We start from the raw sequence: 19,060 nt of genomic DNA, 5'->3' as shown, positions 1-19,060 counted from the left end.
TATTCTTTTTTTCTTGTTAAATGTGTGAAATTGATAGAAAGGGAGAAGCTTTCCTGTTAAAAGTTTAAAGCATTTGTTTTTCAGTTGTGGGAACATCTTTTATAATTTTTACATTGGAAGCTGTGATAGACAGAATTCTTATTTCTCCTAGATCAAAAAAGAATATATATGTGTAAGTAATATACATAAATATATAAATATATATGTAATACATAGTTATTGTCTCATAGGTGATACGCTATGTTGTCAAGTTAAAAGTTTTAAACACAGGTTTGTATCAGGCAAAATATTTTCATTTTATGGGAAACTGAAGGAGTGGACCAGAGTTGGACATCAATGATTTTGGAGGATGTTGAGGGATTGGAAAGGAATGGTGCTGAGTGAATTCAGTTTTTGATGGGACACATAGAACTAGACCATCAGTCAATGCTGCTTCATTTTGAGGTTGAGTCCGAAGGGGAAAGCATATTTCTGGATCTTGAAAAATGCTCATGTGAAGTTAGGATTTCACATTATTAAACAATCTCCTGTTTATTCCTCCACTCTTGTTTCTTATTTAAAAAAGAATATGTAAAAGAGATTAAGGCAAGAACTATTTACATTTGAGATGGAGTTAACATTTTTTTAATCTTTACTTTTTATTTTGGTGATTAATTTTAAAAAATTTTATCAAGTTTATCTTTTCATGTTCAGGTTTCAAAGAAATAGTTTCACTCAAAATAGTTTCCTTTAGTGAGATGATAACAAACTGAGTTTACTAGTAGTGGAAAAGAACATTTTGGAGTCTATGATTGGTCTGCAGACAATGGAATTATATCAGAGCCGACTGAATAAAGTTATTCCCTCAATCATATCCATAATATAAATCTTCACTAATTTTTTTTAACTTTTTATTTTATTTTGGAATATAGTTGATTAACAATGTTGTGTTAATTTCAGGTGTACAGCGAAGTGATTCAGTTATACTTATACATGTATCCACTCTTTTTCAAATTCTTTTCTCATTCAGGTCATTACATAGTATTGAGCACAGTTCCCGGTGCTATATAGTAGGTCTTTGTTGGTTATCCATTTTAAATATAGCAGTGTGTACATGTCAAGCCCAAACTCCCTATCCCTCCTCTCCACCCTTCCCTCCCGGTAACCATAAGTTCGTTCTCTAACTCTGTTTCTATTTTGTAAATGAGTTCATTTGTGTCCTTTTTTTTAAAGTGGTATCATACAATATTTATCTTTGTCTGATTTACTTCACTCGGTATGACAATCTCTAGGTCCATCCATGTTGTTGCAAATAGCATTATTTCATTCTTTTTAATGGTTGAGTAATATTCCATTGTATATATGTACCACATCTTCTTTATCCTTTCTTCTGTCAATGGACAATATAGGTTGCTTCCATGTCTCAGCTACTGAAATCGCATTTCCTCTTGCGAGAAACTACTGAATCTAAGATTCGGTGCCTGAATGAACTGGAAAGCTGGGAGATATTTTTTAAAATTTTAGTTGCTTAGAGTTCAGGTGACAATTGTTGGTGGTGAGTGACATATATGAGAGGTTTTACCGTTGTAGTAGTTAATACTTATGTTTTATATGATAATGATTCATGTGTATCTCAGCAACTTCAGCTATATCCAGAACAGACCTTGGGATTTGGGAGTTTGAGGCTTATTAATTTAAAACCATAGCATCTGAGGAACATGCCATCTAGAACCTAAATTTTACAATAATGACATTTCATCCAGTCGTGAAAAAAAAATTATTTCACAAATATGTTGCTTACATGGAATCCAAAGACTCGCACAGAACAGGCCCCGTTAAGAAATGGGAAATCGGACATCTGATACCATTGTAATAGCCAGTCCGTCCAACAGGGGGCGAGGGGGAAGGAGGTGAGTTTACTAAATACAGGAAAAGAAAAGCCCTGGCGGTGAGCAAGCATCTCCAGTTTTAGGAAAAAGCTAAAAGTATCAGATTCAGGCATAGTTGGATTTGGAAAATTTGGAGCGAAAATATTCAAAGAAACGTTTATACTTACTACCAAATTATGGTGTTAAAAATCAATGGCTCCTTCACCAAGTAGGGAAGGGAGTGGGGGGATGAATTGGGAGATTGGGATTGACATATACACACTATTAAGTATAAAATAGATAACTACTGAGCCTGCGCGTCTGGAGCCTGTGCTCCGCAACAAGAGAGGCCGCGATAGTGAGAGGCCCGCGCACCGTGATGAAGAGTGGCCCCCACTTGCCACAACTAGAGAAAGCCCTCGCAAAAAAAAAAAAAAAAAAAAAAAAAAAGATAACTAATAAGAACCTGCTGTATAAAATAAATAAATAAAATAAAATTCAAAAAAAAAAATCAATGGTTCCCTATATGATAAAAACTCTGAAACCTGGGAACCATTCAGGACCTGCTGGAGCAGGAGTGCGGAGTGGTCATTGAAGGCGTCAACACCCCCTACCTGTACTTCGGCATGTGGAAGACCGCCTTCGCCTGGCACACGGAGGACACGGACCTTTACAGCATCAACTACCTGCACTTCGGGGAGCCCAAGACTTGGTACGCGGTGCCCCCGGAGCACGGCCGGCGCCTGGAACGCCTGGCCAGCCAGCTTTTCCCGGGCAGCGCGCGGGGCTGTGAGGCCTTCCTGCGGCACAAGGTGGCTCTCATCTCGCCCACGGTCCTCAAGGACAACGGCATCCCCTTCGGTCGGGTCACTCAGGAGGCTGGAGAGTTCATCGTGACGTTTCCCTATGGCTACCACTCTGGCTTCAACCATGGCTTCAACTGCGCGGAAGCCATCAATTTCGCCTCCCCGCGCTGGATCGATTGTGGCAAAGTGGCCTGGGAATAGGGCTCTGCATGACCTTTGGAAAAATCTGGGTCAGAATAAGGGAGATTTCAGGTGAGCACCCTTAGGAGATTAAAAATGGGTGGTTGGGTGGGGACTCTGAAGGGGATCTATAATTACCAGCTGGGAAGGGAGTTGGAGGTTAGCATAGTAACATTAAGGCCAGAGCTTTGTAAGTTACTGAAATTGTGTGTGTGTGCATGTGTGTGTGTGTAGCCTTCTGTTTTCCTGAAGCAATATGGAATGAAGACTTTGTTTTCTTGGAGCAGCAAGGAAGTAGGGAGGTGGGGAGACTTTATCTTCCTTTCCAGCCAGGCTTGGAGATGGAAGAATAAGATGAATGTGGCCATGAAGAGGTGAGGAAGATGGGCCGTGTCTCTGGGATGCACTGCAGAGAAGAAAGGAGACTTGGGGAGGTCTGCATTGTCACTAGACTGTGAGGCCACCTTCCCTGGCCCCTCTCCAGGGCTGCAGAAGCTTTCCTTCCTCATCATGGCAGAGAGGGTGACTCCCAGGAGAACCTGACTCTGTCCATTATGAAATTTTGTCCTTGGTATGGGAAATTCCAGAAAGGCTATTACTCTGGATAGTAATAATGATTCTCTAGTCAGTACTCCTTCCCTGTCACCTTCCCTGCAGCCTCTTATTTTCTTTTAATGGTGAAGTAAATAAGTGTTATGCTGTTGATGTGGTTTTGTGTTTTCCCTCCATCCACAAACTCAGTCCATCCATGGACCCACTCTGTATGCATATGTGCAAAGTTGAATCTGAAGCATGTTGTCTTTCGTAAAGCAAACTTTTCCGTAGTCACTGCTTGGACCTTTCCAGCAGTTACTTAGAGGGGAGAACTGGACTTAGAGTCAGCAGAAATGGCATTTAAACCTGCGCTTTGCTACTTTCTAGTCGTGGGACCTTCAGCAAAAAAATCATTGATTTTCTCTGAGCCAGAATTACAGTGCGAGAGTTTTGTGAAGATACTGGGGATGTAAATGTGACAGGCATGTAGGAGGTGCTCAGTTAATTTGATGTGCATTCATACACTCTGCTGTCCTCTAGGGCCAGCCCAAGGCCAAGGACATCCGCTCATATTCTTTCTCTGATGCTCAGTTCTACTGTTGTTTTCCTCACCACCCCCTCAGGCTTACACGTTACTTTTATTTTACTTAATAGACTTAATTTTTTCAGAGTAGTTCACAACAAAATTAAGTGGAAAATACAGAGGATTCCCACATACTCCTTCCCAGGCTCCTCCACCAGCATCCACACCAGAAAGGAACATTTGTTACAATCGATGAACCTGCACTGACACCTCATTATCACCCAGAGTCCGTAGTTGAATTTATGGTTCACTCTTGGTGTTGTACAGTCTATGGATTTCACCAATGTATAATGACGTGTATCTACACTTATAATACCGTACAGAATAGTTTCATTGCCTAAAATTCCTCTGTGCTCTGCCTATTCATATCCCCCTCCCTGCCCCCCTTCCCCCGACAACCACTGATCATTTTACTGCTTCCATAGTTTTGTCTTTTCCAAATGACTTCTTTCACGTAGTAATATGCCTTTAAGTTTCCTCCACTTTAGTGGCTTTATAGCTCATTTCCTTCTATTGCTGAATAATATTCCATTGTATGATGTACCACCCTTTATTTATCCACTCACGTGCTGAAGGACATCTTGGCTGCTTCCAAGTTTTTCTGCAATTATGAATAAAACTACTATAAACATTTGTGTGCAGGTTTTGGTGTGGATGTAAGTTTTCAGCTCATCTGAGTAAATACCAAAGAGTGCAATTGCTGGATTGTATGGTGAGACTATATTTAGTTTTGTAAGAAACTGCCAATTATTTTTACCGGTAGAAAACTGATTTTTTTTTTTTTCTCATGATCTAACGCATGTTTGCCCAAAAGGTCACACATACCCATTTGCAAATTCCACTCCTTGTCATATTTGTCGTTGTTGCAGTGTTACAAAGGCAAGGTAAAGATTTCACAATCAGTCAAGAGCCAGAGGACCCAGCCTTTATTCAGACTCCTACACCAACTTGTTTAGTAGTCTTTCAACAAATCAGGTTTCGATGGCTCTCCACTTGCCAGTTTAGGCAAAATGAGCTCTTAGCCACATTGCACCTCTGTGAGAGTTTACACATAACAAGTTCAGATCCGGGCAAACATAATTTGTGCTAAATAAATATTACCTATTATCATTATTACTTAGGAGCCCAAAGTTGTAAGATGGACATTAGAACCTGTACTTAAACGTAACTTGTAGAGGTTGGAGTTCAGTTCTTGGGACTCCTCTAAGCTTTATAAAAAGCATCAGTTATGGATTTGTCTGACTACCTGGCCACAATGAATTATTCATAGAGATTAACCATTACACCAATTCAGTTTCTGTGTGTGTAAGGATTCCTTTCCAGATATATAGAAATAACTTCACCATGATATTTATGTCATTAGATTGCGACCATATATGGGTTTTGAAGTTGCTTTTCCCCCCAATGTTTGTGTTACCTTTCATCACTTTACATAGGAAACCACAAACAGTTGCTAGGAATTGGCTACCGAGATAAGTGGAATGGACGCTGATCTGAGTTGAACAGATCCTGGTGAGGAACAGCCCTTGCCCATCCCGCTCTGCTCACCAGCCTCTCAAACTGAAATGCCTCACAAGCTCCTTGTCATTGACCTGCAGTGATTACAGGGTAATAGTGAGACCCTTCTCACTGTTCCTCAGCAAGTGGTGGGTGCTAGGGGGATAAGCAATTTCAGGGAGGACAGAGGAAGGGCAGAACTGAGCCCTGTTGGGCATGGGTAACATGTTGGAGGTGCCACTCTATGAAAATGCAACATTTGTGTGGCCGGGTTTCTGGATTTTTCTAGGATCCTGGCATCCAGTATCCTCGTGCCCTAAATGTTCAGGTCCCTCTACCTAAAAAAGAGCTACATCCAGGCCTGTAGACCTCAGAGAGCATCTTTTCTTTGTCCCATCTCTCAGAGAGCCTCTTCTCAAAAGATTCACATGGTGTCTATATATTTCAGGGCCCGTTCACTCACTCACTTATTCATTCATTCAGCACATGTTTGCTAAGCACTTACTGTGTACCAGCCACTGTTTTTGGAATTGGGGACAAAACAGTGAAAAAGGCAAAGTTTCAGTTCTCCTGGAGCTTATATTCTCATTATAAAAAGAGACATAACAAGTCAAGCAGTCATAAGGGCTAGGAGAAAAAATAAAGTAGAGTAAGGGGTTAGAGAGTGACAGGACTGCTATGTCGGAGAGGGTGGCCTCTTGGGAGTGTGGTCTTCGAGTGCGCCCTGTGGACAAGGGAGTGAGAGCATCATTCTAGGCAGAGGGACAACACATGCAAATACCTGCGATGGGGGCGCCCTTAAGGTGCTCACAGATTAGCAAAGTGGCTGGAGAGCAGGAGAGAGGCGGCGGGAGCTGAGGCGGGGGGAAGGCACTAAATGTCATAACTCAGTTAATGCAAACTCCTCCCACTGAGTGATTGGGGCCATTGGTGTTTTAGGTGAGCTGGGGATGGAGGAATTTGGGGGCCACAGAGTCTTTGAAAGCACTGATAATTCACAGCCATCCCTGGAAATGGCTCTATCTTTCCTCCCAGAGGCAAATCCTGAGAGCAGAAGGTCTGTAGGTTCTGGTTTCCTGCTGTATCAGCTGACATGTCACGTTTCTGACTCATATTGAATTAGGTGGGATTTGAACAGACCCAGCAGATCACTGGCATTCACTAAGTTGACAACAGCCATTCCAGCTACTTATGAGCAACTCCAAATCAATGCAGTCAATATTTTGGAATTGTGCTGAGGCCCATATTCAAACAATGTGGAGGGCAGTGAAGGAAGCTCTTCAGGAGACTTCAGGAGAAATTCTCTGGAAAAACAGCTACCAGGTGAGAGATCAGGTGTGAGAGTTGAACGGGCTATAGATTTAGAATTTGTGGCTATGCATGGGAAATCCTGGCTTCAGATAAGGATAATTTTTAGGCAAGAGCTAGGATTAAGAATTTGCAAAGAAAGAGCTCAGGATCCATTCCCTGGGAATGTCAAGGGTCTATTGCATAAGTTTCTTTTTCCTGAGAAACTCCTTAGTAACCAGGTGACCTAAACTCACCTCCTTGTGGTATATCACCTTGACTGTACTTACACACGACCCTCTAGGACCCTGAGTACTTAATTAACCTATGGTTTAGCTCATGGATTGAACCAGATTAATACAGTTGATAATTATCTTTCTTGGCTTTCTCTGTTTAGTGAGGACTCAATGAATATTGTTGATTGAGTGAATGACTTGAAACCACTAATAGAAATGAAAAAAAGAGCTAGTATCATAAGAAACACCTAAAATAAATAAACAATTCCTATTATAGCATAATTGCTTTCATGTTTATTGTCTTTTAAAATAAGATATCCAGTTCTAAGCTGGGGGTTGAAATAACTTACAGAGCCAGAGAATAATCTCTATTTCTCTTATTCCAATATGAGACCTTCATTCATTGACTCAACAAATATTGTTAAGCCCCCTCACCGTGCCAGTCTAGTACTACATGCTAAGGGAACATAATATGAAGTTTATGATCTGCTTGGAGACAGACAGGCAATTAGGCAGTTTCACCATGCCACAGCTTCTTCCCAGCTACCATAATCATAGCCAGGCTCTCCCCCAGACTGCTGGTTTTAGAGCCTCTGAAGAAAGGTATCTTTTACTGGGAACAGTCAGTCTCAAGTTCAGGGCCAAAACCTCTTGGGGCTCTCAGATGTGTTTCAGTCTGTTCTTCGGCTCATGGCAGCTCTCTTGTTCACTTTTCTCAATCGTACTTCACAAACGGGCACAGGTAACCTTATTGGGAGAATGATGGCTGCTCCAGGCATTCCTTTCTTACCACTGCTGCAGGGGGACGGAACTGGCTTTGAATGCCCCCACTGGCTGCTTCACTCTGGGAAGTGAGTGTGGCTTACTGTCAAATCCCTCCCTTCCTCCACCCATGACATTGACATTCCTTGGCTCCTTTAGGGAGCCGGGGCATTTCAATTCCATTTCCTGCGTTCCATTCCGTTTTCCCACTATCTGCCCCCTTGCTATGGACCGAATGTGTCCTCCTAAAATTCATATGTTGACACCTTATTCTCCAATTAGGGATTTGCAGGTGGGGCCATTGGGAAGTCTTTAGATCATGAGGGTGGAGCCCTCATGAATGAGATTAATGCCCTTCTAAAAAGAGAGATGATTATTCTCTTCACCATGTGAGGATGCAGCAAGAAGGTGGCTGTCTGTAAACCAGGAAGAGAACCCTCACCAAGAACCTGACCATGCTGGCACCCTAGTCTTGGACTTCCTGCCTCCAGAACTGTGAAAAAAAAATGTTGTTCAATCCCCTCAGTTTATGGTACCTTGTGATAGCAGCCCAAATGGATAAAGACACCCCCGTAACTGCTTGTCTACAGTTCACACTGGCTACTCTAGGAGAAAGGTAAACACAAGTAGGCTAGAGACAGGAAACGTGGTTACCATAGTATGAGTGTCTACAATGTTCCAAGAACCCTGACTCCCAATTTGTATACATCGTTCGCTTTTCTTTCCAAGAGCTCAGTCTGTAGAGTCGGGCAGATGGAGATTGGAAGCCCAGCTCTGCCTTTTGCTAGGGTGACGGGCAAGTGACTCAGCACTCCGAGGCCCCTGATCCTGAGAGAGCCAGCGGGGCCCAGCACACACCCTGCGTCCAAACACCAGGGCTGCGCTCATAAAACCGGGTGACCTCGGCGGGCTGCTTCTGGACATGATAATAACAGGACTCACCACAATCGGATGGTTGTGAAGCTCAACTGACTTAATATAAGTAAGAGACTTAGAGTAGTAACCAGCTTGAGGTAAAAACAAGCTATTATTTCACATCTAGTTGAAGATTTTTTTTAAAAAGTGTGATTTCAGCACAGTGTTCGACGAGAAGCACACAACAAAGTATAGCTATTATTGAAGTTATTATTATTACTTATTTTGCATTACTTTAATAATATTATTCATTACTATTATTACTTTCAGACATAGAGGTGACAGACTTGGGGTTGTCCCTGCTAAAGCAGTTGAAAGGAGAATGACAAAAGAAAAGGCTACAGCTTCTTCTTCTTCTGTTTTTTAAATTTTTATTTTATATTGGAGTATAAGTGATTAACAATGTTGTGTTAGTTTCAGGTGTACAGCAAAGTGATTCAGTTATACATATACCTGTATCTATTCTTTTTCAAATTCTTTTCCCATTTAGGTTGTTAGGTAATATTGAGCAGAGTTCCCTGTGCTATGCAGTAGGTCCTTCTTGGTTATCCATTTTAAATATAGCAGTGTGTACCTGTTAGTCCCAAACTCCCTAACTATCCCTTCCCACCTTCCCGCCGGTAACCGTAAGTTTGTTCTCTAAGTCTGTGAGTCTGTTTCTGTTTTGTAAATATGTTCATATGCATCATTTTTTTTTTAGATTCCACATATAAGCGATATCATACAATACTTGTCTTTGTCTGACTTACTTCACTCAGTATGATAATCTCTAGGTCCATCCATGTTGCTGCAAATGACATTATTTCATTCTTTTTAATGGCTGAGTAATATTCCACTGTATATATGTACCACATCTTCTTTAGGCATTCCCCTGTCCATGGACATTTAGGTTGCTTCCATGTCTTGGCTATTGTAAACAATGTTGCAATGAACATTGGGGTGCATGTATCCTTTCAGACCATGTTTTTCTCCAGTTATATGCCCAGGACTGTGATTGTGGGATCATATGGTAACTCTATTTTTAGTTTTTTAAGGAACCTCCATACTGTTCTCCACAGTGGCTATACCAATTTACTTGCCCACCAACAGCGTAGGAGAATTCCCTTTTCTCCACACCCTCTCCAGCATTTATTAATTGTGGATTTTTTGATGATAGCCTTTCTGACTGGTGTGATGTAATATCTCACTGCAGTTTTGATTTGCATTTCTCTAATAATTAGCGATGTTGAACATCTTTTCCTGTGCCTCTTGGAAAAGGCTGTAGCTTCTTATCACTCAAAGCGTGGCCAGGATCCACAGCACGGACATCGCCTTTGACTTTGGTGAAGTTCAGGAGCTCAGACTTCGGCCCCAGACCTACCACTCAGAATCTGCATTTTAAACTAGATCCCAGGTGAGTCAGGGGCATGTTCAAGGTGGAGAGGCACCGCTCCAGTGCGCTGGTCCTCAACCCACTGGAATCACATTTGAAACACACTGATGTCTAGACCCTCCCCCCATCCTCCCACCACCCCAAAATTCTGGCTCCATTGGCTGCATTACGAATGTTAAAACTGCTGTGCAGTCATGGTTGACACCCACCCATCTAACTTTTGGTCCATGGGGAGTTAGGCTGCAGGGATGGATGGGAGTTTAGTTTAGATTCTTCAGCAAGTGCCAGTAAGAGGGTTTGTTTTTCTTCGCATCAGGCCCAGTGGAATGATGGAGGGACATGGAGAGAACACATTCTTCTCTCCCGCCCCCGCCATTCCCCGTCTTCATTCCAACTATGGACACGTGACAAGGCTCTGTGCAGGCTTCTTGGCCAATGTTTCTGTTTCTCTGGTTGCGGGTCACAGTGTCCAGGCTAGGCTGGCTGGCAGTCTCTCTGTCAGTCCCGTGTACCTGGGGCTTGGCTTTTTGGCGGTGGGAGTTTGTATTTCCTTGAAATGGGGTTCATCTCCTTCCTTCATCCACTCCTGCCCACTGCTCACAGCACCCAGAGCCTGCTGACCTTTCCTGTGAGACCCTTGACCCCTGGTAGAAAATTCCCTTTCCCACCCGGCTCAGGCCGGTTATCTAAGTGACTGTTGCTGTGAGGAGGACGGCTCATGCCCCATCGTAAGGCCAAGGACTCTCCTGAGGGCCAGTCTTCTATTGTTTTGTGGGAATGAGGGTCATGGGGTTGTCATTTTCTGAATTTTTCAGAGAAGCTAACAACTTGGGGTTTTATGGAAAAAAAAATGTAAATGTTGACAGCTAGTTAACAAAAAACTTCCAAGTCCTGATAGGCAAATAAAACATTTCCAGAGCTCTGACTTGCCCCCTGTTCTAAACAGCCCATTTGGATTGCAAAGATTCCACAAGCCATGGAGGCTAATCCAAATGATCTCGCTGGACCTTTGGAGCTGCTAGAAAAGGGGAGACACCCGGAGCCCCCTAAGCCACGTGGCCAAGGGTTTTTAATCCAATGACTTGTTAGTTTGGTAGCCCCTCTGCTGAAGGTACACCTTCCATAGGCCTAAGCATGGCTGTTTCTGACACTCACCACCTAAGACCTCTGTATGTCCTCCTAGGGGGACAGGGGACCTCTCTGCCTGACCTGGGGCCAGATATGGTAGGAGTTGTGCAGGGCAGTCGTATTTCCCTAGGACAGCAGAACGGAAGGAAAGAAAGGGCGGTTTACACTCTCCAATCTTCTCCCTCCCCTCTTTTCTGCCCTCCCTGAATGACAGACAGCCCCAGCGTTTGACAGAGCCCCTTGTTTAACGCTGCCACGTCTCTGCTAGTGACCGAATGTTTCTCCCTCAATATCGTCTTTATACAAGATGACGTGACTTGTGTTTGTTGCTAATATTAGATCTGTAACAGATGCCCTCATTGTTGGGCCCTGGGTCCATGTGGAGCAGATTAATAAAAAGACAAAGGCCTCAAATACTCAGTGACTTTAAGAGCAGAATTTGCTTCAAGGGACAGGGGCCTTACACTGTGTTGGGCAAGGTGAGGGGACAGGCCTGTGAGAGACCAGGAATTGAGACCACAGTCTAAATGCCATTGGAATTGTAGGCAGAGCTCTTGGGGTAAACGGGCAGGGAGCATAAAGCATCAAGAAGAGGCATCTTCATGTGGAGACAAACAGTAATGTGGTTAAAATGACAGGTCATCTAGTCACCACTGATGGACAAAATTAGGAGACAGGGGAACCGGGTAGCAAGTCTAGGAAGACAGTAGATAGTTCAGTGAACATGGCCAATGTCGTGGTTCTTTTGGCTCCTTTCCATTTTTCTCAATAAAGCCTTTTTAGACAGATCAGAAGAGGGTGGTCACCTACCATGTACCTCCTGGGTCTTAGCATGGACCACTGGGACTTTCTTTGCCCCTCCCTCATCTTCTTTTTGCACGATAATTTGTGTTTGTGTTTTATCTTTAATTTATTTTATTGAAGTATAGTGGATTTATCAATACAATGTTGCGTTAATTTCTGCTGTACAGAAAGGTGATTCAGTTATATATATATATATATATACATTCTTTTTCATGTTCTTTTCCATTATGGTTTATCCCAGGATATTGAATATAGATCCCTGTGCTATACAGTAGGACCCTGTTGTTGATCCATTCTATACATAATAGTTAGCATCTGCTAATCCCAAACTCCCAATCCATCCCTCCCTCACCCTGTGTTGTGTTTTTCAATATCTGCTGAACGTGTTTTGTTTTTTTCCAAATTTTTATTTAGTTGCCTGAACCTTGGGGAAGTTCCTGTTGCACAGCGAGGTGGAGATCGCGTCTGACTGTCTCGCCTGCTACGTGGACCCACACACAGCAGGCTTTGTCCTAATGAGCATTTTCTGCCCACAGTGATCCCAGCGCTAGTGCCTCGGAAGGCTACCTGAGACTTGGTCAAGGCCAGTGGATCAAGGGTTTTTTTGGTCTCTGGAGGGTTGAGCTGCAAAGGTTCTGTGCTATCTTGATTTGGAATTGGATTGTCCAGGTGAATCCTGCAGCTAACCTGTTTATAATCTGTTTAATCTTTCTGAAAAGAAAACCAGAGCCCTAAAAATACCTGTCTTGTACATTCCAGATTTTTGTAATTGCATTTTTTCCCCCTAAAGGAAAGACTGGCCACCTACCTACAGTGAAACTATATGGAAGAAACAAACTAACATTTGTTCAGTTTTGCTATAGGTTAAGTGCTTCACATTGTTTAGTTCATTTCATTCTCATGTCAAAAATGTGAGGTATGTATTATTATTCCCATTTTACAAATGAGGGATTTAAGGCTCAGAGAGCTCAAAAAGCTGATAAATGGCAGTGCTTAGATTTAAATCAAAGTCTCCTGATACCCAGACCTCAGCTTTTTCCATTTATCTGCACTTCTGGAGTTCTTTTGCAATTGCCAGATGCTGTTCTATTCAGACTAAGACAGACACATATAGACAGAGATAGGACTGAAGGTTTTCCTTAATATATTTTGCAGTGATAAAAGTAAACAGCAATTATTTTAAATTCATAAGTAGTTATAATGGAATAGATACTTAGGCAAATAGATTTCTGAAATAAATGTTTAAAGTTCCGTGTTGAAAATCAAGATGACCTGGTAGAAAGCTGAGATTGTGAGTTCCAGGACAGCTGAGACCATGTTTCATACACTCTGTGTCTCCAGCAATTAGCACTGAGCCTAGCCCACAGTGGGGAGGAAGGCACTCAGTGTTTGCTGAATGAATAAATAAGTGTCTCCTCTATCCACATCAATATTTGGAAAAGAAGAGACCATCTACTTAAGTTAAATGGTCCTCCTTCACCCACTGAACAGACTGTTGTCTTCAACATTACTGCCATAGACTGAATGTTTGTCTCCCTCCAAAGTTCATGCGTTGAAACTTAAGTGATGGTATTTGGAAGTGGAGCTTTTGGGAGGTGATTAGGTCATGAGAGTAGAGCCCTCATGAAAGGGATTAGTGCCTCTAGAAAGACACCACAGAGAGGGCCTCCAGAAGAGTGAGAAATAAATGCTTGTTTCTAAGCCATTATGATATTTTGTTATATCATCCTGAAAGGACTATGAAAATACTAAATAATATTAACAGGGGTTAGGCAAGAGAGCCAAGCCAAGCGGTTTATCCATATCTGGAGAAGGTGGATTTTGGTCATCTTGCTTCATCAGAACCTCCATTTCCTGTTTGTATTATAAAATGACTTAGTGCCTTGGTGATCTATCAACAGCTAGTGAAAATGAAATACTCCTGTGAGTTTTTTAAAAAGGTATATTTACGAAAGCTACAGTGGTTTCCAAACTTCAACTGAATTTAATACTATTTGCTTTGAAAAAGAATTTCATTTTTTCTCTTGTAAGATAGTTTTTCTGTATAAAATTTTAAATACACAAAAATAAAACAAAATAATTTTACTTAACTATCGTGCAAAGGCAATTAGTGAGCTTTTCTCAGTCTTTTATTATCCTTTGCGTATGTTCACACACTGTGATCATACCATGCGTAAGTTTTTTATTCTACTTTTCTAATTACTCTTTCTACTATAAACATATTGATAGAACTTCATTTTCCCTTTTTTCTGGAAAGTAAAAAATAATTTCATAATACAAAGGCAATATATGTTTGTTTTAGTTAAATAAAACAATACAGATGAAAGATACACAGATTATTCAAAATGAAGAAAATTTAAAATGTGGAAGTTTAAAACAGAATGTTCCGCTTTCTCCCATTGACAGTCGAATACATTTTAAAAGGGAACACACAATCAGCAAGAAACAAAAGGCCAGGGAAGCTCCTTTTGATGCCCTGTCTAAATATATAACATTCACTCATGTCTGCGTTTCTGCCATCTGAATAAACTCCTTTTGGGGCCCAGAGTTGAGCTGAATTAAAGTTGGTAGGGGAGCCTTAGGAGTTGCTTATAGAACCAGTCTCCAAGGTTCACTAGAGCATCACTGGAAATTTGCTGGTATTTAGAAAATGTGTTTATTGCATCTTCTCTTAGGGATAGCGGGGTCTGTAATTGGAAAACAAGACTCTCATTAGTCACTCGGGGAATGGTAGTCCAATGATCACTATCCTCCTAAGAACAGCAGTTGGTTAACTTAGGGCTTTGGATTTGTTCCCTGGTGTGTGCAGCTTTGGGGTGAGAGCTGGATTTCTGAGCCTCACTGTCAGAGATCCTACTTCTCTGCTGTGTCTCAGAGTACCAGTCGCTCTAATAAATGATTAGGAAAAGAATGTTGATCTAAAGAGGCATCAAATTTTTACCTGTCCAAGGTATCCACATCTCAGTGGGTCTCAGTTATATCACCTGAGATCTTGGCTAAGATAAAGGGATGGGTACCAGATGCTTCCACCAACTCCAGGCCAAGTATGAAGAGCAGCTTCTCACTTTCCTGGGAAATGGGTCAGTCATGTTATCATTTGCCATTGCGATATTGGACATTTGTTTAAAAATGAGCTATATAAGTTGGCTCTGATGAAGTTAGAAGAGCTATATATATTTTATATCTATATCATCTATTAAATATTCATTTAGTACTGTTTATGTGCTATGTATTTTTCTAAGCACTTTGTATCCTGAATTTCATCACATCTAAGATGCCACTGATTATAAGCTACACCATTATTTTTCATGCCACTGAGGCAACTAAACTATGCTATGCTATTGACTGTAAATTGCACCTCAATTTCAGACATGTTAAAATGTGAAAAATGCATGTCTCAGAATCAATGAAACATGGTATATTAATGCACGTTGTCATAATTAAAACAACTCTAGGAGGTAGGTTCTATCATTATCCTCATTTTGTAGATGAGAAAAGTGAGGCATAGAGAGGTTCCACAATGTGCCCAGGATCACACTGCATTTGCACCCAGACAGTCGAACTCCAGGGCCCGGCTCATAACCACTACACTCTTCTCCCTGCAGATAAGGAAAGCCGAAAAAAAGTTTCAGAAAAGTTATTTTAAATATTTCTCTGCATGAGGAGACTCAATGTTATTCCTGTCTGCAGTTGTCCCCTAACATCTGGACCAATATCGCAAAGCTGAACAATCCGGAACTGCTCAGGAGTTCTATGGACCACAGGTCTTTTTTAGTGCAAGCTCATGGGGTGAGAGTGTGCACATGGACACATGGCTTCTTCTATGAGGACTGAGGTTGTCTAGTGTTACTTCTAGACATCATCCAAGGTTTAGCTCTGCTAGAAAGAAGAGAGTTCTGTCCACAGTTTCAGGACAGCGTGATTCAGCCTCCTGTTGGCTTGGGTGTCAACCACCACTTTTGACTCTGAGGCCCTCTGCTTCTCACTTGAGGGTTGAGCCTGGTATGCTTTCCTAGGTTTAGTCATGATTAGGAAAATAAATCAGGCATCCTCACCCAAATAGGAGCTACTCCTCAGCCTCCTTGCCTCTCCTCATAATCCAAATGGGGTTAATTTCCTCCTTACCTGTCAATTTCATACAAGTGTTTGACAATCAACAGAGAGGAGTGACAAAGAAGTAGCTTCAGGGACCTAGAAATTTAACCATTATTCCAGTTTACAAGCCACAGTTTCAACATATCTCATCATTAAGTATGATTTTACACCATTGCTACTGTCTTTCCAGAGCTACTTCTCCCCAGATTAGCTTCAGCGACCCTTCTCTGCCCTCATAGCACATAGCTCTCTTAAAGAGCACTTCTCACACTGTATCAGAACCCCTTGTCTGTCTGTCTGTCTGTCTTCCCTACCTACTTCAAGCTCTGTGGTACAAAGTTCTGTATCTGTCTTGCCCTGGGCTAGAGGTGACACAGCATGAAGTCTACGTTACAGAACTCACTCGTGGCGTGAAAGTCCCCCAGCGTTGACCTTCCCTGTCTAAGGCAGAGCATCAGTTAAGTTCTGCTTTCTTTTCTGGTTACCCATGGAGCCCTGCGAGGTGCTGGCATGAGAGCAGAGACCAAGTCTAACCTCGTTCCTCCCTGAATACTCGGCATCTAGCCAGTGCTCATGGTAGATGTTTTAAAAACATTTTGAAAATGAATGAATGAACTAGAGCCATGAGACTCCAAATGAAATTTCATGGAAGGGTATTTTTCCCTTTCTTTTATTCATTTATTTACTCACTGTATTGAATACTTACTGTATAGCAGGCACGATGTTTATGTCTGAGGGGGAAGGTACCAATTAGATACAGGGGAAATACTGGGATTAATAGGCACAATCAGGGAATTCCCTGGTGGTCCAGTGATTAGAACTCCGTGCTTCCACTGTATGGGAACTGGGTTCGATCCCTGCTCAGGGAACTAAGATCCCACAAGCTGCAAAAGAAAAAGGCACGATCAGAAAGGGCCCTTAACCTCACGTAGGGCAGGAGCAGGGCAAGGGGTGAGTGAGGACATGCTTGTTAGGAGGATGGATGACTTGAGGAACTAATGTTTAGCTGGATGTGTTTTAAAAAAAAAAAAAAAAGCTCAATGAAAGAGATGAAGGGATGGGAATACATGGTGAGAATTCCAGGCCAAGGGAAGTATTTTATGACGCAAAGTCTCAGGGACACGAGAGAGCGCTGTCTGTGGTAGAAACTGCAAGAAGTTGAATAGCACTGCTCAGAGCATAGACAGCCGGGTGGCACAGGCCAGAGGTGAGGCCCAACAGGGAGGGATCAGATCTCAGTGGTTTTGGGGGTCGGGTAGGGAGCAGGGTTTCATCCTAAGGCAAATGGAGAGCGATTGACGGGCTGTAAGAGTAGGATGATGTCATTAGATTTATTTTAGGAAGTCACTCCAGCTGCAGAATGGATTGGCGGGGATGAAGGGATGAAATACTGGGTATGAGAGATGAGGTGGTGAGGACTGCAGGGCTGGAGAAGGGTCTAGTTTGACCCATGTCTTCAAACAGCTTGGAACACAATCAACCAAACCACTGAAATCCAAGTAGAATGTCATTTTATTCCACATCAGCCATTATTCTTCTCCTTCAGGTCTTTGCTGACAGCTACCGACAGATGTTGGATTGGCATGGGTGTGAGTGCAGAGGCCTAAGAGGACCTGGTTTGAAACCTCGTCCCCAGGAGAAGAGCATCAGTGGCAAAGAAAAGGGACCAGAGGTGATCAAATGGAGACAGTGAATTTTCACTCATAAAGATGCTGTGAAAGACAGGCTTCCCCTAGAATGAGCTGTCAGTAAAAACTTTAATTAGATCAAGGTACTCCCATGAGATACTGTGTTCTAGAATCTTGGGGTGAGGACCTTTGTAATTTGCAAAAGTAAACTCAATATCATCATATAACTTCTCTTTGGAAAGCAGGCAAACAAAAAGAAGCTCTCTTGTTTGTACTATAAACTAAAAGGAACTAAAGTAGACAAAATCACCCTGGCTGTGGGATGTGCAAATGTTCTGTGTTATGTGCGTGTTGGTCACTGACAGGGGTCTGGGGAAAAACTAGAATTTCCCCAAGGGGGTGGGGGAGTAGTGGCAGAGATAGTTATGCTTATCAAAGGGGGGGGGGGGCAGGGATCAAGAAAGGTTGAAAAACAGTGAATTAAAATCATATATATGCTTTAGTCATAAAAACTGAGAATTTATTTTTATATTCTGCATTTTTTCATACACAACATAATTATCAAATTTGACATCTATTACTCCAGACTCTGTGGTAGCCAACGGGACCCGGAGACTAAGAAGGGACCACCCTGTTCCGCGAAGTACATGATCTAGTAGAGAAGACAGACAGAGGAGTGATTAATACCCTTACATGACAAGCAGCATAATAGAGCATGTATAAAGAACATGAGAAAGAGAGGGATTGATTTCTAGTTGTTTAATTATGTTTAGAGTTGACAACATGAATCGACATGTATAATCCTAGATAGTAATATAAATATTAAAAAATCCCATGAAAACCATAATCCTCACAGCCTGCCATGGAGGACATGGCAGAGGTGTACAAGGGTAAGGATGACCTGGCTGAGGGACAAGTACCATGTGACCAGGGTCATCAACTCCAGATCAAAGGGGACTCCAAGTCTAGTTGTTACTGTGACATCACACTGTATGTGTCATTTTTTTTTTTTTAATTAAGAAATAAATTTAGGTTTCATTTCAGGGGCCAAACATAGTCAAACTTTTCAGGTATTGAAGCCTCCAAGGCATTGGTTCTTAAGCTCTAAAATGTGCTTTTCTGACAATTTCTCTCCTATTTTCTAGGCTCACCTCATGGATTTGCTGTGACTTAGAGGAAAGGCCAGGCTTAGGAAGCAGACGGGCCTGGCTCAAACCTGGCTCAGGACTCACTGATTATGCCATCCTGGACAAGCATCTGAACGGTCTGGTCCAGTTCCCCACGTGGCACACTGAGGAAATAAGATTAAATAATAAGATGTGAGTGAAGGCACCCTAGTATGCACTCTGCTTCTGTCTCAACCACCACCCCACACCAAGCTACCAT

At 42.1% G+C, this 19,060-nt stretch overlaps 1 protein-coding gene across 1 annotated transcript; it reads left to right on the top strand.

The window, feature by feature from the left end:
* Positions 1–2,389: 2,389 nt before the first annotated feature.
* On the top strand, positions 2,390–2,854 carry LOC133099841 (lysine-specific demethylase 4D-like; the record flags this gene model as incomplete). The annotated part of the gene is made up of 1 exon (XM_061203701.1): positions 2,390–2,854. A coding segment is annotated over one exon (465 nt), but the record flags the coding sequence as incomplete, so codon positions are not given.
* Positions 2,855–19,060: the final 16,206 nt, after the last annotated feature.

This window comes from Eubalaena glacialis, chromosome 10 (genome assembly GCF_028564815.1).
Source record: "Eubalaena glacialis isolate mEubGla1 chromosome 10, mEubGla1.1.hap2.+ XY, whole genome shotgun sequence".
NCBI classification, from domain to species: Eukaryota; Metazoa; Chordata; class Mammalia; order Artiodactyla; family Balaenidae; genus Eubalaena; species Eubalaena glacialis.
The sequence above is the reverse complement of the archived record's forward strand: the minus strand, read 5'-3'. Positions and strand labels throughout refer to the sequence as shown.